Source organism: Castanea sativa, chromosome 9 (assembly GCF_040712315.1).
Source record: "Castanea sativa cultivar Marrone di Chiusa Pesio chromosome 9, ASM4071231v1".
In the NCBI taxonomy this organism is placed as follows: Eukaryota; Viridiplantae; Streptophyta; class Magnoliopsida; order Fagales; family Fagaceae; genus Castanea; species Castanea sativa.
In genome coordinates, this window is record NC_134021.1 from 43,542,366 (window position 1) to 43,564,040 (window position 21,675).

Below are 21,675 nucleotides of genomic sequence, written 5' to 3' on the forward strand. Positions count from 1 at the left end.
AAAGGTCATCCTCACCCAAAAAAGAGGCAGACTTGTCTTCGTCCATGCCTAAACCTTGTTTCTTTCCCCAGCAGGAAAAATAATAATAATAAGACTAGTTTTTTTTTTTTTTAATAATGAATAAGGCTAGTTTATATAACTTATTCTTCTGTTGGCTTTACTGACATTTCTCTTTAAGACATGTTCTGTTTGTTTCTCCCTCTTCGTTTGACTTCATTGTATATGTCACTAAACTAGTTTTGAGCATAGTTGTCAAAATTGCGATCTGAATTGTAGGATTACACGATTTTACGATCCCACCTCATCAAAACGTTAATAATCGCACTAGAATTGTAAAAATAGTAAGATCGTATGGAATCGTAGGATTGTATCGGATCCTACCAAAAACAAAAAATTTTGGTTTTTTTTATGGGATAAATTTTTTGTTTTGATGAAACTTTAAGGGTTTTTATTTTGTCATGTTGTGATGGTATGTCTTTTTATTTTATTTTTACAAAATTATGTTAACCTAAACAAATGTTTTTTAGTTTTTAGTTCACTTGTAATCAAAATGATTGAATGCTTCATCATTTCTAAATGAAGAATTTGATGTTGGCTTTGCTGCCTTTTAAGCTATAATGTTGTTAAATTTTTTTGATCAATATACTAATTTGTATTTTAATATTACTAAAATATTTTTTATATATAGAATTTTATCAATTATGCTAGTATTTTTATATTGATTGATTGATTTTTTTGAGCATGCTCTTTAATTGTTGCTGAGTGGTATAACTTGAATAGTTGAGTGTAAAATTGTATCTTGATGTCTTTTGCAACTCTAATATACAAATATATAATGTCTACATAGATGATGAAGTAGATGATGATAATTAGGAATTTAAGACGGTGGTTATAAGAACCTTAGAATAGAAATAATTAAATGTTCACTTTACCTTAATATTCATCTTGCTTTTGGATTTCATATTGTAGTTAATTAGTTTCCATTTGCTAACTTATTTTGGATTTCAAACTTGGAACTTAGAACTTAGAAAATAGAAAATATTTTCCATTTGTTTTGATAAATATTTTGGTATTTAGTTGCTAATTAAACATTTATTGAACTTTTTAGATACATTTGGTCAGAACTTAAATATATTTGTTTCGTTAGTATAGACTTAGCAAGGTATGACATTATAGATGAATTTACATCATAAAATCGAAAATCGAAATCTTAGTTTTTTTATAGATGAATTTATAATTTACGTGATTATTAAACATACAAAGTCATTATCAATGTGTTTTTTGCTATAAATCTGAAAATATGTAGGATCTTATGATTCATGATCCGATCCTACGATCTACGATCCCACCTACCTTCAACGATTTTACGTAGGATCTTAATTTTGACAACCTTAGTTTTGAGGATGAATAAGAGTGCACAAAAATACAACTTATCTGCCATCAATCCAAAAAAAAAAGCAAGATATAAATTTTTTTTTAAATGAGGAAAGAGCAAAAAAATTAAACTTCAGAGATAATTATTAAATTATCTATTTTTTTAGAAAAAATCATCCAATTGATTTATCACTAATAGAATTGTAACATATTTAATTGAAAATTTGTTATTTTAAAATTTCTTATAATACTACTTAAAAATATATTTTAAAAAATTAATCAAGTGAGGAGGGGGCAAAAGCATTAGCCAATGGTAGAGTCAGGAAAATTTTCCAAAGGGCAAGCTAAACATAACCAATTAAATGATTAGAATTGATTAACATAATACTTTCGTATTGTCACGCATGACTTTTAGACAAACTTTAAATTTTAATAACTTAAACGTGTTGTTTGAATCTACAACCCTCCCAAATCCAACTTTATTGAAGAAATTAATTGACTGTTTGGATGTTTAAAAAAAGGAGAGAGAGTAGAGTAAATGGAAGGAGAGTAATTCAATTACTTTGGTTGAAATTTTTTAAGGAAAGAGAAAGAGGGGTTTGGAGGGGTTTCAACTACCTCTAACCCCTCATTTTTAATTCCCCCAAATTGAATAGATTTGGAGAGAGAGTAGAGTAGATAAATTATTGACCAAATGAATTCCCCAATTTACTCTTTCTAAATTAACAAAATTACAAACCAAAAAATTAACACAAATCCTTCTTTTCTTTCTTTTTCTTAGTAACTACTAATTAAAAAATTATTTTCCTTAGTAATTACTACTTAAAAAACTATTTTCCTCAATAACTACTAATTAAAAAATTATTTTCCTTAGTAACCAAACTGATGATCAATTATTTGACTTTGAAAACTTTTCAAAGTATATTCTCAGGAATCAAACACAGCACCAGGTCCAGGTCGTTGTATATTATTTTTAATTGATCAACATACTGCTTCATAATTGAAGATATAAACAAAACAAAATTGATCAATTTTCAAAATCCAAGAATAGGAACCAAAGCAATCCAATCGAACAGAGTAAAATTCACAAATCTAGTACACCTATCCCCCGTTTGGTTGCTGAGAAAACAGATTAAGCCAAAAAAAAATCTCATCGATCTAAAGTTGACGGTGGTTTTGGAAGCTTCTAATTCACTCTCTGTTTACCACACAATGACATCATTTTTAACTCTCTAAACTCTTTCTGTACTTTCTTCGAATTCTGAGGTCCGATCGTGTTCTAGAAAAAAAAGTCTTTGCGCAGTTTCTAATTCAATAGATCTCTGCCGTTCAATTCATTTCTCTATGCGAAGCCATTTTTACCAAGCTATTACTATATAAGTAGGTAGTTGAAAATCTTGTAGTGAAAAAAATATATATATTACTAATAAAGAAGAAAAAAATATTAAGAGTTGAAATCTTGAAGATTAAAGAAAAGAGAGTGATGTTAGATGGACAAGGCATACGAAGTTTTCTTTTTTCTTTTTTCTTGGCATCCAAACAAGGAAAGAACAAATTAAAAAAAAAAATTGCTTTATTAATTAGATAAAAATAAATAATAAATAAAATTCAAATAGGAGTAAATTTTTCTATTTAAATCATTTCCTCTCATTTCCATCCTAATTTTTAAAACATCCAAATAAAAGAAATGGCTAATTACTCCCTTACCCCTTACTAATTTTAAAAACATCTAAACAAGGTAGAGGATAACCATTCTCCTCTGCTCTCCTCCCCACTACTCTCCTCCCTCTCTAAACTTCCAAATAGGCCATAAGATAGTTGAATACCTTATAAAAATAAAATATTAATCACAAACCCATGTGATCTGAAAAATAATTGAAAATCATATCTAATGAAAATAGTCTTCTTCTTTTTTTTTTATGTTGAATATGGTCTCTTGTACCTGTTTTTTTAGGTTGATAGATTTCTTCCATCATCATATCATCATATTTTAGTAGGAATAATTTGCATAACTGCAAGATTTTTTTTCTTTTTTCTTTGAGTTTGAGCTAACTACTAAGGCATATAGTTTCTTTTGGATGAACTAATATCCACTAAAAAGGGAAAATGTTGAGTTTTTAAAGCATCATGTTTAAGTATCGTATGGAGGATTAATAAATGTGCCCAGAACGATGATTTAAAACAGCAACCATGTATTTGTTAAGCAGTTTGCATAAGCATAAAAGCTCCAGTGTGTAGAAAAGAAACTACCAGTGAACTGGAAATGGTCAGAAAGCACCATTCTGCACTTCCAAAGAGTATAGGTCAAACACATGACCATGCAGCCTTCAAACTTCTTAAAACAATTGGAAGACATTTCAAGTAGAGATTCTTCTAAAGAAGCAATATGCAAAAGTTTGGACAAAGTAAACCCCTCACCCCTTGTCATTGAATTAACAAACCAGGACAGTATCAGAATCTTTTGATTGTAGTCCTTGATTGTTGTGAATGTGGGGATCTACAAATAAAGGGGAAAAGGTATTATAGCAATGCAATGAACGGTAATGATAACAACAGATAACTAATAAAGAATTGAATGCTTATAGATGTGAATATGGAGAAAAATATGAATAAAAAGGATAAAACCATTTCATGCTATCTATCCTAGAGAACTAGACAGCCATGGTTGAAAGGATATGTTTATATAATTTAATCTGAAATAGGATTCCAAATGCTGAAGGAAAAATTGGATTAAATCCATCCTAGAATCTGGTCAGCTAAATGATAGAATTAAATTCAGTTGCTGCAATGATAGAACATCATGCAAGATTGGAGTGCACTAAATGCAATTGCTTTTTTCTAATTTTTTTTCTTTTCTATTTCTAAGCACAAGAACAGGCCAAGCAAGCAAGTCTGACTACTCTAGGAATGCAGTTAGTTGGGTGGAAAATGGAGAGGATATAAAAGGATGAAGAGAATGAAGGATTAATTGAATGTGTTTTATTTTGTCCCACATTTCTATCCTCTTTACCAAATAAAACCTAAGAAAAATCTCCCAAATGTGTCAGAGTACAAAAGAAATGGCAAGGTGAAAACTGGAAAGGCGGGAGAAAAGGGAGAGAAGCAATGGAAAGAGACAACAGGGGTAGAGGGATTGTTATAGTTGAAAAATAATAAAGGCTGTAATGTACTCATCTTAACTGTGTAAAATTTTGGACCTTGGTTGCAAACTGAATAACTTAAATCATATAAAGTGATTGTTGGCATGATCAACCACAAATCAGAACTAGCGAAAAAATAAGCAGAGCAGATATTGGTTGATGGATTAGCAAAAAAAAAAATTAAGTATCTCCGCCTTGTAACTAACAAATGATGCTTCAGGGTAATTCCAGCATATCTGCCCTGCTTGAAACTAACACCAATTGATGGTCCAACAACATACCAACAAACAGCCAAAGAAAAAATTCAAGACACATTAATAGCATGATATGCACTAATTCAAGAAAACAAACCCACCTCAAATAACTGGCATTGGAGGGATCACGACAGAAAGCCCAATCAACAGAGATGGTAGAATCAAAAAGTTCAGTCCCATTCATTGTGGATATTGCATCCTGAGCTGCCTCAAAGTTGTCATATTCAATCAGAGCATACCCCTAGGAAAAAAATAAAATAAAAATAAAAAAATTTACTACTTAGAGATCAACAGTTGGACCCTAAATTTTATCACCCTTTCTTGTAAGATGTTAGAAAATTTCCTTTACTTAATAAAGAAAGTATCCAATAAATTCTATGGCTGTCACTGTCCTTGAGCTGATAAAATGAAAAACATTTCCTTGTTTCCACTTGATTATTCCATGATAGAGATTGAAAGTAGGAATTTCCAAGCTATGGAATGAAAAGAACAAGACAAAACAAATATCATTTGCACTACTAGACACAAAAATAACAAGGAAAAAAAAATCAATACACATGATACACAACATGACAGTGCCATGCAAAAGCAGGTTCTTAAACCTGGGAAAGTTATATAGAAGTCCAGAGGATAGATAGATAAATAGTAGATGCCATATTTTGGAGCCCAAGAAGACAGATATTGCAATAAATCTATTGGAATTAACTAAACATTATTAAGCAGCATCTATGAAGAAGAAAAATTGGAGTACGCATCAAAATCAAAAATGAAAAATAACTCTAAAATACAAATTGGAATATGACTTAATATGCAAAAGGAAGAAAAACGCACTGAAGAGCCCTCATACAATGACATTCTTTTCCTAACAGATAAATAACCTGGCCACTTCCAATAATAGCCAACACAAAAATAGGCCTATATGCCTGGCACAATTAAAACATTTGTTCAAAAACTCCTTCAAGCATTAACCAGCAGAGGAAAAAAAAAAAAAAAAAAGCAATATGTCTATGTTCTGAATGAAAAATCATTTGTAAACAAGACTGCAAGATTTATGATCACCATCGTAACAAATATGTTATCGCTTTGTTTTCAGGGCAGGCATTTATGCATGAGTATATGATAAACATATTAAAAGCCAACACCTATGATAAATTAAAAATTCTTACAAAAGCTTACATTGTTAGGAAATAGCAAATTTAATCATTTAACCAATATTCTAACACTCCCCCAACTCCTCAGGATTTTTAAAATTTTAAATGGTAGGTAGTAAATTTAATCATTTAACAAATATCCTAACAGCCTATATTAAACTCTATCAACCATGTTTTCTCATAATAACCATGAAGATCATCCTTTCTTCAAAGAAAATGGACATGAATTTATTGCTCACCATAAGATATCCAGTGCGATGGTTGAGATTCAGATGCAAACTCTTAACCTCCCCAAACTCGCCAAATAGATCAAGAAGATCGCATTCCTCTGCCTCTTGATGAACTCCAGTGACCAATATAGTCCATCCCTCAACCGCTACACATATTCTCTAAAGATTTAAGACAATCTTTTCAAATGGTAAGTACACCGCAAGCACTAAAATGATAAAACAGAGTGTGTGCACGTGCGCGCACGCGGGTTGCGGTTATCATAAACACTTTATAACAATTATAATATGAAAAGAAACTAAGAGATCAATGCACACAAACAAGCACCTAAAATGTTTTAGGCACGCAAACAAGCTGTGTTGAAGTTTCAATCTTTGAAAAAGATTCTAAAGCATGTTCTAATTTTCTTGTTTCCTATTTTCTTTTTTATTACTCTCTTAGCAACCACGCAGAGCCCAATGATGGCCCCTAAAGTCCTAAACCCCATTCCCAAACCACTGTTTGGTTACTGAGAAAAGAAAGGAGGTAGAATTTGGTCGAGGTCCATATTTTCTCAGATTTTTAACAAATAAATAATCTTAAGAGTCCAAGTACACCAAAATATTTGTCCAATTCCCAAATTTACCTGGAAAACAAACAGAGCCTAAGAGGTACGAAAATCCTGAGAAGCAAAAGGAAAATAAAGTATAGTTTTATTTAAAGAAAACTAACTTCAACAAATCCTAAAAAAAAAATCAAATAAAGGTAATTTAAAATTTGCAATGCTCGCACTTTCTTGAGTTTTCTTAGCAACCAAACACGGTCTAAAAAAATAAACGAAATAGCGGTAATTAAAAAAAAAATGCAACGCTCTTATTTATTGCGATTTCTTAGCAAACCAAACATTCTTAAAAACAAATGAAATAGCGGTAATTAAAAATAATTATTAAAAAAGAAAAAAAGCAACGCTCTTATTTCTTGCGTTTTCTTAACAACCAAACACGGTTCTAAAAAACAAACGAAATAGCGGTAAATAAAAAGAATGCAACACTCTTATTTCTTGCGTTTTCTTAGCAACCAAACACAGTCTAATAAAAAAAAAAACAAAATATCGGTAATTAAAAAAAAATGCAACGCTCTTATTTCTTGCGTTTTCTTGGTAACCAAACACAGTCTTTAAAACAAAAAGAAATAGTGGTAATTAAAAAAAAGAAAAATGCATCGCACTTATTTCTTGCGTATTCTTAGCAACCAAACATAGTCCAAAAAACGAAATAACTGAAATTGAAAAGGGAAAAAAAATGCAAGGCTATTTTTTCTTGCGTTTTCTTAGCAGCCAAACAGAGCCGTGAAAACAAACCAAAAACTAGAGAGAGAGAGAGAGAGAGAGAGAGACTGACATTGTAGAGGAAAGTAGGATGGATTGGGAGCGAAGAAGTGAGCACTTTGGACCTCAGCCTCCTCCATCTCCATCAAAACGTCGTCGTCGGCATCGTAGCATTCCATCTCTCTCTCTCTCTCTCTCTGAGTGATCTGTTTTTGTAACCGACTACTGAGTATCGGTACGGGCTTGAGCCTTTTTATTTCGCTGAGTGAGTTCCCGCCAGTTTTGATTTGGGACTGTTTGAAGTGCTGCGTAACTGTTTCTTGGACACGTCACATGGGGGTTACAGCTGGGTCACTTCAATTTTTTTTTTTAAGGTTAAATTTCAAATTCAACCCTCTAATTTTGACAAATTCAAATTAAGGGTATACTGCTTATTTTGCTGAAAACTGAAAATTTATTGCTGAAAATACTATAACAAAATATTTTTTAAAAGGCAAAATATTGTTCACGCGTTTTTCAGGTGTTAACTGGTCCATGAACAGTGTCATGGAATCAACCAAAAGAAAACACAAAACGCAGAAACATCTCTACACAAACACACGCTTAGTCATCTAACTTAACTTTTAGTTTTTTAAGTTTTAACTTTATTTAATTCAATCATTTCATTAATTTCTGTTAAAATTGCACCTTAGCAACCTCTAAAATGACGTATTTTTTATTTTAGTTAATTTGTTAGTAAAAAATATTATATGTATATATATATATATTATTTGGAAGAAGTGAGTTACAAAATTTATTAATTTCCTCTGAAAAAAAATTCCTGATGAAGGGGTTTGTAAGTATAATAATAATAATAATAACAACTTAATCCTAATAATAGACATGTTTTATGTGTGTGGGATCATAAATATGCCGACCAAAACCAATGTCACAGAGCAAGTGTGATTTAGGATCAAATAAGTGAGAATATCCTTAATATGGTTTCCCGTTAACTCAATTGATAAAGTTTTTTTATGGTTGAATAAGAGATTTGAGTGTTTAATCCCTACTTACACCAAAAATTGATTAATATTTTGGTCTAATAATAAAGAGCTCTCAAAAGAAACGGACGAAACTTGCTAAAAAAAATGAAAATATCTTTTCAACCTCTAAAAAGTCATTAAAATCATCTTTTCTTTCGGTAATTCTAATATAAAATTTATAAACTTAGAGTTTACTATGTCATTAACGTCAGGAAAAAATCACCAAATCATTTTGTTGATTGTATTGGATCCCACAACAATACAAATAGTAAAAGGTTTTCGGTGAATATCTCAGTGAATTCTTAGGTGACTTAAAAACTTTGATAAAAAAGAGTTTAGATTGAATCTCAATTTCGCATCAGTTGTCCCATGATTGTGTCACTGTACTTATTAGTTGGGACCCGTTTAGGCTTTGATGAATATGATTTTGGATGGTGCTTGGAAATCCCAATTGAGGTGATCATACAGATGGGGCAGGTACATTTTTTTGGACTTACTTCATTTCTTGAGCCATCGGTACAGCGAGTCAGCCTGCCCTACTTGTGGGAATTTAATAATGAGACTTTGTATTATGCACTTGTATTTGAGTTTTCCATAGAAGAAGATGCTGAAGTCATTGCTACAAACTTCAATTTGGTAAGCTGCCCCTCCACATGTTAATCATTGTACATGTTTTGTAAATTTTTTATTTTTTATAAATTGCTACAAATAGGTGAGATGATATTTAAATTCCAGTAAACCATTTTAAGAAAATTGTGACAGTTTTTCAATTTTCGATAAAAACTTTCCTAAAATAAATTGTTAATGTATGCCTTGAAAGCATACATTAACCGAAGTCATTTATAATTGTTAAAGAAGACAAGTCAAAACCAAATGCCACCAAGCTACAAGAATCTTGACAGTAGAGGAACCTTCTTTAGAAATGAATCATGCACATGTACTTTAGGGCTAATAAATTAATCATCTTCCCTCCTAACTATTCTCTAACCTTAGTACCTTACAATATGAACAGTTTGTCCGATTTTCATTCTTAATCATTCATAAATAACTTTTCGAATAGTTAGTGCAAACTATTAAGCCAAATTCAGGCACCTCAAGAATTTGTGAGGACGTATATGAGTATATCATACTTGGTGATCCAATCTGAATGCACCGAATCATGCCAAAAAGTCACTCAGCATTTCCACAACTTGCACCAGGTTCATGCATATGTTATATCAGTCCCAGTAACAAATAAATAATATCACAGTAGAGTGCAAGGAAAAGAGAAGAAAGAAGACGACTTCTTCATTGTTTGTATGTAAGAGTTTAAAATACATACGATAAAACGCCTCAAATTAACTTCAAGTTACTAAATATTCCCGTTATTGTTTGCTCTATATTCAAGGGCTGCAAAGATTCTTCAGATCCTCCTCCTTAGCATACCAGCTTGGTATTATCTTTGATACATGGGGATAAAGATCCTTGTAGGAATTTCTTATTGTCCCTTCTGCAACTCCAGTGGCAACTGAAATATCTGCATTTTCACATGGTATAACATTTAACACGTTGAACAATGAGATGTCCAAAACAGCACATTCTTTGCATTCATTGCAAGGGCACAGCCTGTGTCAGGCCTCGGAAGTTTATTTATATAACTAAAATGATTCAACAACTTGGCACATCTAGCTCAAACTGACAATATAACGAAGTTTAAAATCATTTTATAAAAAATATATATAAGTAACAGCATGCTAAAAAATAAGGATATAATGAACCTTTGAGAGGTTTCTTGTCATCTGATAGCTGAGTGATAATATAAATTACTGCTGCTGCAATTGATATAGGGCTCCTCCTGAAAATTAGGAAAAGGAAGATTCATTGATATAAACAATTGCTGACCAAATAATAATATCAAGAAGCCCATTATATAAAATGTCAGGATAGTTAGGCAAACCACAAGTGACCAATATACAAGACTATATATAACATCCACATGGTAATACTGAGAACAATAAAGTTTAAAACTGCATCTCCACCCAATTCTCCATCATATGTTTTCAGAACAATCAATCAGCTCCATATTTTTTCCATCGCAAACTGCAATAGTGGAGAACAAAATGGGTTTGCCCTCCCCATGCCCCAAGTCCCCACCCCCCCCTCTTCTCTTCTTCCCAAAAATGAGCTGTACCCAAAATCTCCATATGGCAAACAGACTAACAGTACACATCATTAAGCTCTTTATTAAAATTTCATTGTTCCTGTGGTTATTTCTTTCACATGCATCCTTTTCACACGCACACCAAATCATTGGTTCACATATCATGAAACCTTTTTCAACAAGAAAAATTTAACTATTTGATGTTGCATAAGGAATCTGCTGTAATCAAACTCCAATGAATATATATATTCTATAGAAAAAGAGAGGCAAAACTTCATTCATGAATGTATGTTTTAGTTAATGCATAAAACATGAAAATACAAGAGAAAACCAGAACTACCTTATATCAAACTCTTCTGATTTTGTAACAGCTTCCTGGGCAGCTTTAACCGCTTGATTATTCATACCAAGATTGGAACAAAACCGCCTCTATAGATTATGTTAAAATTAAATAATGTCAGTCACTGCCTATAAATTTAATAATTCTGTAAAGAAGTTATGATTTATGTCCTACTTCAAAGAGAGAAAAAACCTCACCATAAAGTCCCCAGCATGTATTGTTCCCATCTCCACCGACTGACCATTCTCCAACCCCAGTTGTTTCACTATGTATTCTTTTGCTCGGCCAATTTCCTTCTTTGTGGCTCCATTAGCGACAGAGCATATTTCTAGTTGAAATCCACATGTTCAGGGAAGCTCATTCACTTAGGGAAAGAAAAATCAGGAAGCATCCAGATGTTAAAAAATTCATAGGCTGTACCCTTTACAGTGCGTGGCTTGTCTTCTTGCCGACAAGCAATGTACAGACAAGCAGCCAATAGAGCATCCTGATTTCTTCCTCTACTAGACTTCTGATCTTCCACCCTCTTATATATCTCATTAGCCCGGTCCTTTAAAACCATCACAAAATCACCATCAAAGAAAAGGAGGGATAAAAAAACCCTCAAATCACATGGCTATTGAAACAGAGTAAACCAAAGAGAACAGGCATGAACAATCCTGAAGGCAAACAACAGGGAGTACCAGGTCTGACTTCTCTGCTGATTTTCTGTTATTCATTTTCCAAATTCCTTAGGTCTTTTCAGAAACAATATTTCCCTTTCTAACATAGTTTTATAATGCACGGTTGAGACCATAACCTTTAGGTCCAAGTTTTTAATCACATTTTTTCACATTGGAGATAGAAAGCATAGATAGTGATCTGATTCCATAGTAAGTCCATTTTTATTATATCTCTGGGAATTGCTGTCACGCATTTCTAATTCCTTCAGCAATAATACACAAATAATGTAAAAGAAAAACGATAGACAAACAATTTTTATACTTCACATACTTCAAGAATAGCAAGGATTTGAATACAATGATAAGAGTGTTGGTATGACATTGTCAAATGAGTGTGCTAAAAATTCACAATCACGTAATCAAACATCATAACATTGAGTAAATAGCTTACCTTAATGGTTGCAACAAGGCCCAACCTGAAACATAATGTCACCACATTAGCTTCATATTTCAGTATTCATTTTACCAGAAAATACAACTTTTGGCAGAGTAGCATTTCAAAAGCATTTAAAATAACAGAAATATCACATTGTTAAACAAAACAAAAATTTAATGCAATTAAAAGAACAGATAAAATGTGAAAAGAAAGAGATTGTATCTAACTAAAGTGTGGTAAACTAACAAACTCTGTCTGTATTTTAAACACTCAATGTAATTATATTGCAGTTGTGAAAGAGTCCTCATGTTTGTGTATAAGTTATGACCTTAAAATAAGCACAGTTTGAATCATAGATCAAACTCAGACAAATTCAAGTTAATTTAGTTGATTGGACCACTAAAGCTCTAAGTTACATGGTTGGAGTATCACTACCACCAGTGAGCCAAGTTGAGATGTAAGAATTGTGCCAGTCCAGCTCAAGTTGTTATTAGAGAGCTTTTTAGCGAGCCTGTGTGGACTCAAGCTCAATTATCTTTATGAACAAAGTTAGCCAAGTAGTTGACCAATCAATATTAGTATATTTATCTTCTAAACAAAGCAGGTATGTTCCTTCCTAGTCCCTTAGCAATCCATTATCAAGAAGCTTAATTTGTTTACAATGCCATAGATTATGAATATAAGTAAAATGATTACAAAGATCAGAATCACTCATATGTGGTGGACAGATAATCAAGCACAATCTTGGTAAACCAAACTGAATTGACGCATAGGAAAGAGGTATAAAAATCAAATCTTTGAAATTTTCATTATCAAATTCTTCAAACATAATGAGGTTCTAGTGGATTTTTTACTCACAGAATTTTTTTTTATTATTAGTTAGTTTTAGCCCCAAGGATGGGGGAGGGGAGTTTCAAATTCTGACCTCGCTTCAAGAGGGCTCCCAACCAATTGTGGTATCCCTTGGGGATTACTCACTATCAAAGATCTGATTATAAACTCATCAAATAATTACCAACTTGAAGGTGCTTACAATCACTACAATTATCTCAAACAATCAAAATCAGCATGAGAACAACAGCATTGAAAATTTTCAAACTGGGTTTTATGTTGAATTATCAAAAGCAGATTACAATTCTTAGTTTATAAACTGAGGAATAGTTCAAAGTCCAGAAATTTCAATTTCTATCTACCAACACTTGCTCCTCAACCAAATCCATATCTAACCTAATGCTAATGTCATTTCAGCTTCCAAATACTACCAATATCTCAACCAAACCTAAAAACTCGTTTTCCCACATTCAACAGTCCCAAACCATGAATAACCCAATATTCAATTTTTCTTTTGCCCTTCCCATACTTTCTTATCTGCCAGAAAATCCAAAACCCAAATCCAATAACCCTATATTTGTTATAAAACCAGCTCAAGCAAGATTGATTCCAACATGTTTTACTTTCCCCATACTTTTTCAGCATCCAAACAAAAAAGAATTAACATTCAAAGTTTCACAGAAAAATATAACCTTTATGCTGATCCAGATTTAAACTCACTAAAAATCGAAAATTCAGTTCAAATTTCCCTATAGTTTTTACAAAACTATCTCAAGCTAGGTAGTTCCAACAATTTTCCTCACTTTCTCAGCACCCCAAGAAACCCTTTAGTTATCCAATAAACCACTTCACCAAAAGTCTTCCAAGTGCCCCCTCCCCTGCAGAGAAAGTTCAAAAAAATCCAAAACCCATTTCTGAATCCTCCATAGTTGCTACAAAACCAGCTCATATAGTAGCACTTCTTTAGCATTTAAACAAACCAACAAATTTTTAAGCCGATCCACCTTAAATCTTAATTTTTTTTGTTTAAAAATCCAAACTTCCCAATATTTCTAAATTTGCTACAAAACCAGCTCAATCAAAGCCAATTCCAACACGTTTCCCCCACACTTACTCTTTATCCACACAAACCAGCTCAAACAAAAATGTCAAGCCAATCCAAAACCGAATTCTAAATACCCTTTATTTATTTTTCCAAACAAACCCTAACTAATATAAAAGCCTGCAAAATCCAATGCACTAAAAAAAAGCCCAATTTTCATCTAAAAATCCAAACTTCAATCCAAATATCCTTATATTCAGCTCAAGCAAAAATGTCAAGCCAATCCAAATTCCAATACCTAATAAAAGTAGCTCACACAAGCTACACATTCTCAGAATCCAAACAAACCCCAACTAAAACCTAATTCCAAACCCAATTTTCATCTAAAAATCCAAACTTCAATCCAAATATCCTTATATTCAGCTCAAGCAGAAATGTCAAGCTAATCCAAATTCCAATACCTAATAAAAGTAGCTCAAACAAGCTACACATTCTCAGAATCCAAACAAACCCCAACTAAAACCTAATTCCAAACCCAATTGTCACCTAAAAATATCCAAACTTCAATTCAAATATCCTTATTTTCAGCTCAAGCAAAAATGTCAAGCCGATCCAAATTCCAATACCTAATAAAAGTAGCTCAAACAAGCTACACTTTCTCAGAATCCAAACAAACCCCAACTAAAACCTAATTCCAAACCCAATTTTCATCTAAAACTCCACCTTACTTTCAGTTCAAGGAAAAACGTCAAACCGATCCAAATTCCAATACCTAATAAAAGTAGCTCAACACTTTCTCAGAATCCAAACAAACCCTAAACTAAAACCTAAATTCCAAAAACCCCCCCCCCCTGTATATAAAAATCCAACGCATTCTTAAAACCAAAAAGAACCGATTTTGATTATTTTCGATTGTACCTATCGGACATAGTCGCAATCGTTTTGAACGCTAGAATGAGGCCACGATCGGGATTGGAACCGCGATTCTGCCATCGGCCGAGGGAGGAGGAGAGGAACTCTCCGGTGGCGCCGTTGGGCTTGGCGATGACGGTGGAGAGCCCTCCGTCGGCCAAGAGCGGGTTGGTCGGCCCGCCGACACGAACCGGGTCGTTATCGCCCGACTCGTTCGCGAAAGTCCTCCACTCGGAGGTCTCGTCGATCGAGTGCGACTCCAACACCAACCCGCACTCCGAACACACGGTGTCGCCGGCCGAGTGGTCGAACACCACCTCCGTCTGCCGCTTACAGTCTGAGCAATACGCATCTGACATCTCTACCTTCTTCTTCTTCTTCTTCTTCTTCTTTCTTCTTCTCTATGTATCTTTTTGTGTAAATACCAACGAAACGACCTCGTTTTGGATCAAATTTGAAATTTCAAATGGTGGTGGTGGTGATGATGTTTTTGGCTTTTTGGGTTTTTTTTTCTTTTTTTTTTTGGGTTTTTTGTTTGTTCTTCTCCTCTATCTCTTTCTCTCTCGAAGATGGGAGCTTGAGGAGAAGAACGGAGAATGTGGAAAAATGAAGAGAAGAAAGGGGTATTTATAGAGGTGACTTGGTTAGGAAAGTCATGGGAGTTTCGTGGGTGGTGTGCTAAGTTGGACTACTTGCTCGCTAGCATGTGGATGTAAGATTTGTTTTGGTCCGCTTCTTGTTGCTACGATACGAATGGATCCACTCAAAAATATACAATAAAATATATAATATAATTTTTTTAAATATAAAATATAAATTTTTTATTTTTTATTATGGAGTACTTTTTTTTGTTACAATTTATTTATTTTAGACTCTATAATTTTTATACTTAATAACTCACTTAGATGAATATTAACTCACTTAGATGAATATTTATGATATGATCTCACATTTTATTCTAAAATTAAGAAATAAAACTCTTTAAGAATAAATAATTTAGGATACATGACGCAAAATTGAAACTCTAATTTGAAATTTTAATTTGAGTTTCTTTCAACTTCATTTATTATTTTATCTTTCACACAACAAATTCTGATAAATTGTTACGGGTTTCTAATTTGGGTCTATCGCTCACACTATTTTTTTTTACTCACAAATAACATTTTATTGTCTATAAATTTTGTGAAAATATTGTAGATCTTGTCATTTCTTGTTCTTAAGTCCTAACCTAATTAGCTATGTTGTTACAAGAAATACTATAATCATAATATTTTTGCAACAAATCGTAAATGACATATTATTACTAGTTATTATTGATGGGTAAAAAGGAAATTTTAATGATGGGTTCAAATTAGAATTAATAACAACTTATCACTTAGAATATGTTGTAAAAATATTATGAATGTAGTACTTATCATATTTTCACTTATCATATTTTCACTTATCATACTTGCTCTTTTTTTTAGGTAATGCGTGTTAATAATGTCAAAATATAAAATTATTAATGTTAAAAAAAAAAAAGAGAAACTATATTTGCTAATAATTCATTTCGATACTTATTTAGGTGGTTGAACTCATGTCATTTGTGTTGCTTGGATTAAAAGAAAACTATTGGGCACTTGCAAATGAAGAACAACAATTATCTCTTTTTTTTTAGGAATAACGTATCTTATTTTATTAAGTAAAACCAGCTATGTCAACCAATACAATAAAAATTAAAAGTGATGGAACATCCTCCATCCATACTGCAAATTCAGAACACAAATAGCATGACGAGCTAACTTGTGAGCAACAATTATCTAGATTGTTCAAATTGTTAATTCCTTCTATTTTTGTTGTAAGTCATCTTCAGCCTAATACATAGTTTATTACTTACTAGAAAGTATTCGGTAAACTTGGTGAATTAATTATACAATCCTTTCAAATAAATGTGAGTTTTATGTGCAAGACACACATGTGAGGTCCACATTATATCTTAGAGGAGGGCGTAATCCACCATATATACGAAATAATTTCACGTTACTTACCACATGCACATTTCTATTGATGTTTAATTTATTGTTATCTTCTCCCTTTGTATAAATAATAATGAAAAAATAATTAAATCTCCGATTCCTTGTGCACAATATTTATGTGATTTTATTCTGTATTCTAATAATTACTTTAATATGTGCTCCACACTCTTTTTTTTTCCCCCCTTTTTTTTGTTGAGGTAATAGCATTCAATTAACAAATTCAAAAATATATAATTTCTCTCTCTCAAAAAAAATATATATATATATATATAATTTCTTTTGTTTTTGTTTTTTTTTTTTTAAAGAGAAACTATACTCATCAATAATTTACGTTGATGCTATTTAATTGGCAAAACCGACGTCGGTTGCGCCACTTTTACTAAAGGGGCATCTGTTGTGCCGACCTGCTTGCAAAGGAAGACGTCATTTATCAAGATCGTTGAATGTTTTTGTTTCCTGTACTTTTTTTTTTTTTAAAGAAACTTGTACTTTTGTTTTAAGTCAACTTTAGGGATGCATAGGTGTTACAAATTACAATAAATCATTCGGTTCAAATTCTATGGACTACGCAATTCTCTCGCATATATATGAGTCTTATGTGTGTAAATCATGTGTGAGGTTTATTTTTATGTAAATGTGAAATCCATTGAATGCACTTGATATTTTCGTGGATGGTATGCTTAATTGGATTATTTGCATGTGTTTGGATGTAAGATTACTTTCACCCTTGAACTTCTTAAATCTCTAACTTAAATGTGTGTGTGGGCCTTTTTTGCAAATGTTGGGTTGAGCCGCCTCTTACTGCATTAGGCCCAAAGTTTTCTAGATCAGGGAGTGACCGATCCAATAGCAACCCTCCTTGGTCCGGCTTGTGTGCAAACGATGAGTCCAAGTCCCAGGGAAAACGTTGCGAAGTGAGCTTATTCCTCTGTTTCATCCGCAGAAAGAACATTTCTCTAGTTTCTGCCGCAGCCCTGACTTTTTTGGTATGCTGTAAAACTGTCTACTGCACGATAAAGTTTTCTGTCGTGCAATTAAGCTTTCTGTTGTGCTGATAAAGCTGTTTACCGTGCAATTAGGCTTTCTGCTGTGTTAATAAAGCTGTCTGTTGTAAAGCCTCCTGCTGTGCAATAAAGCTGTCTGCTGTAAAGTCTCCTACTGTGCAATAAAGTTGTCTGCTGTAAAGCCTCCTGCCGTACAGTAAAGCCTCCTGCCGTACAGTAAAGCCTTATGAAACATGAATGACTACTCTTTGTTTTTTACTGTAGAAATATTTTTGTACTTCCTGCACATAAACAAATCTAAAACCTAAAGAAAATACCAATCAAGTAAGTGTTAGTTTACATGGGTTAGCATATTCTCAAATATATACATACACATATTCATAAATATACTTATACGTCTTCACAGAACGTGAGAAACAAAATATATGTATATATATACTTATAGTAGAATAATGGGTCAGAAGTAAAATACGTAGCAACAAACAAAGAAGAAAGCTTCGGCAGGAAGGGTATAGATAACACGGTAAATACAATAAAAATGTGCTACAGCAGAATAACTAGTACAGCAAGTAAAAATACCACAACAAAATAACTAATGCGGCAGACATGATAAAAAATGTGCTACAGCAAGATAACTAAATACAGCAGATATAAGTTTTAATGAGTAAAATCAAATATATTTGTGATCAAAATCAAATATTGAGTCTTCCCATAGAATAAGTAAACCAAGAAAGAACCGAAACCCCAAATTGAACAACCTTGTTATAGGCTCCTGCCATAAGCTTTTGCCATCAAAGTTGTGTATTTTGGAGAATAGGCCTAAATGGCTACTAGCTATCATTTTTTTGGAGACTTCAAAGTGTGGGTTTGCTAAGAGGGAGGGAAAAGATGGTCTATTGATGCATGCCCCTATTCCTGCTGTGTTTTCTCTCTTCTTTTTACCACTCTCCGTTCCTTTTTTTTACACTTAGTTTCCTTACTACTCTCTTGCCATAAATTATTTTTCTCACTTAGGTCTTTTCCCTTAGGTGCTTCCTCCACTGGGTCTCCCCCTATTCCCGTCCCTTCCTCCATCCGAGTCCCCTTTTCTTATTCATGGCTACCTCCTTTATAATGAACAAATTCAATGGGATTTCTCCCTTTTACCCCTTGGGCTTCACCAATTGTTTTTGGTCCGTTGAGGGCATCCATTCAAGACTACCCATTGGTTGCCCTGACCACTACCATTGCTCTGTTTGCTGCACCATTCTCATTTCACGACAAAATTCATTTTGCTTGTTCTTGTTGTATACCTCTACCTCTTGGGCTATCTCACTACTTAGCTCTATGGCATGCATCAGATGGTCCCAACAATCTATTACTTCTTTTGTGTAAGATACCATCCCAGCAAGGTATACTCCCAAAAGAAGTTATGGTAGGAAACCAAATATAGACCCCCTTTTCCCCCCACCACCAAACCACGCCCTCTGAATCTCCTTGGCTATGGGCCCACCTCCCTTGTATTGGTTGGGTATAGGTTGATGGTCCTCCGGCCCTTCTGTACTTGCTCTATCCTCTTCTGTTTTTGTCTCCCACGCCGTTTCTGCCGTAGCAGATTAGTTCTGTTTCATTCTGCTGCGTGTTTTTTGTTTTATTTCTTCATGCGTTCCTACTGCATTTGTCATTTTTTTTTTGTTGGACTTTTCTTTCTTTCACTTGATTCTTGCTGCTGACACTTCCTGCCGCTCCTTGTTTCTTTTCACCGTGTCTCTCCATATTAGTTTTTACGCCTATCTCTTTTATACAAAATGATTTGGGCCTTTGTGGGCCAAATAATAATGAATGGATCAAAAAGGTCTTGGGCCCAATTTATCTTCATCTGCCGAAGCCATCCTGCCAGAAAACTACATTCTGCGGCAGATTCGTATTCTGCAGTAGATTCGTATTTAGCTGTAGATCGCTACTTCTTTCTTCAGACCTTGCTTTTCATTGGGCTTTCCTTTTATGGGCTTTTGCGTATGGATTTGCAAAAAGGGCATCAACACTATGTCATCAATTTTATCAAAAAAAAAAACTGCCCTATTTATACTTGTTTTTCTTTTTTGCTCATTTTTCATTGAGATAAGGTCTATTTAGGATCCGCTTATTTTACTGAAATAGTACAGTGAGACTCATAAATAGTACCAAAAAGTGCAGTGCGGCCCATGAATAATAGCAAAAATAAGTTGAATAATAAAATAAGTTGACAACTTTCATCAATAACTATTGGTGGGCGGTCGAGTTATGTCATTTTCTATTACTTGTACTAAAAGGAAATTGTGGGGCAGAACTGCTTGTAAAGAAAGAACATAATTTTTCTAAATCATTGAATGTTTTTATTCGTCGTACTTTTGTTGTAATTCAACTTTAGGTTGATGCATAAGTTGTTACTTGTGAAAAATTATTTGGTACATGGGTAAACTACACTCTTCTCTCATATAAATATAATCTTACCACCGCAAACCTTTGGTGCAATGGTCACTCTACAAATATAAAATACTTGTGGAGTGTTGAAGGCAAATGTTGGGGTTCAAGTCTCTAGGAGGGAGTTTTACACACATGTATACTTAGATGAGGTTAGAGTATAAATTCTATCTTGTATAAATATATATAAATAATTTTATGTGTGAGACTCACATGTATGTAAGTTATCTAATCGCACGAAATAATTTCACCTGATTTACCATATACTCATTTATATTTATGTCATTGGTTCCACGTGCACAAATTCATTCTTGGTATTTATATATGTACATTTTATTTGTTTTATAATAAATACAATTTAATTTGTGCTCCCCCATCCTCTACAAAATCTTTCAATGAACGGTTACAAATTTAATAACTTTAAAGTAGGGTTATCTACGAACTCAAATAAAAATAAAAATAAAAATAAAAATAAAACAATATTATCGTTTTATCTGAAGTTGGATTACGTAGACACGCGTGTCAAGTTGGGAAGGTGGGAGAGGTGTAGTCCAATGAAAGAAAAAAAAAAAAAAAGCAAAACGCTTTCTCTTTCTTTTGTTTCCATTTTGAGACATTGGGGATAAGGTTTGTTCAGCGTCCATTCGGTGAGCATGTTTTTTTTGCCAGTTTTGAGACATGAGAGTGATGTGAGGGAATGGTTTTTGTTTTTGATTGGTTAACTGGTAACTGGCAAAGTGGCAACTAATTCTTTTGGAGTTACAGCCAATCTGGACTGGTCTCTTGTGTTGAGACTTGATTGCTGCATTTATAAATATAGATGCTTGGGTTAATTAATTTGATTTATTTTAAGTTTCAGTTTCCTAAATTAATAACTTAGATTTTATTGTTGCTTTAGATTTGAGTTTTTGTGAAGTAACTGTAAAGGAATTTAATGACACGTTTTTTTTTTCTGTAAGAAGGACCGACCTGTGTCATTATGACACTGACGACCTATATTCAGTTTCAACATCAGTAAGAGTCATAAGACTAATGCCACAGTTTTTTTTTTGGGGGGAAGGTGGATGGTGGTAGATTGTGATTGTGATTTGGATAGTTACTAAAATTAGTGTTACATTAATTGTAATAGGAATTTATTAGTGTTACATTCGATTAGGGGTATATGATAATAAACCATTTAAGAAAAAAAATTTATCAAAAATTGAAAAAACCGTCAAATTTTTTAACAACTTTTTCAATTCTTAAAAAAAAAAATTTAAATGAATTGTTAATATATTAAGAGCATACATTAATTGAACCTATCATAATATATCATTTTTGTCAATTGTAAAAAAAGATTATTAAAAAATAAAAAAGTCTTTAAATTAGACTAAGGT

The 21,675-nt window shown here is 32.9% G+C and overlaps 2 protein-coding genes across 2 annotated transcripts; both read right to left on the reverse strand.

Annotated features, from left to right (window-relative positions):
• Nucleotides 1-3,548: 3,548 nt before the first annotated feature.
• LOC142609431 (RNA-binding protein Y14B-like) lies at nt 3,549-7,739 on the reverse strand. The gene is made up of 4 exons (XM_075781016.1): nt 7,527-7,739; nt 6,159-6,295; nt 4,870-5,009; nt 3,549-3,871 (listed from the first exon to the last, which is right to left on the reverse strand). Exons 1-4 carry the CDS (start codon nt 7,630-7,632, stop codon nt 3,826-3,828), a joined length of 429 nt encoding a protein of 142 aa, XP_075637131.1. The 5' UTR covers nt 7,633-7,739; the 3' UTR covers nt 3,549-3,825.
• A 2,001-nt stretch (nt 7,740-9,740) lies between these two features.
• On the reverse strand, nt 9,741-15,528 carry LOC142610324 (transcription initiation factor IIB). Its single transcript, XM_075782129.1, has 7 exons — nt 14,845-15,528; nt 12,069-12,093; nt 11,376-11,505; nt 11,153-11,283; nt 10,956-11,044; nt 10,233-10,309; nt 9,741-9,991 (listed from the first exon to the last, which is right to left on the reverse strand). Exons 1-7 carry the CDS (start codon nt 15,195-15,197, stop codon nt 9,858-9,860), a joined length of 939 nt encoding a protein of 312 aa, XP_075638244.1. The 5' UTR covers nt 15,198-15,528; the 3' UTR covers nt 9,741-9,857.
• Nucleotides 15,529-21,675: the final 6,147 nt, after the last annotated feature.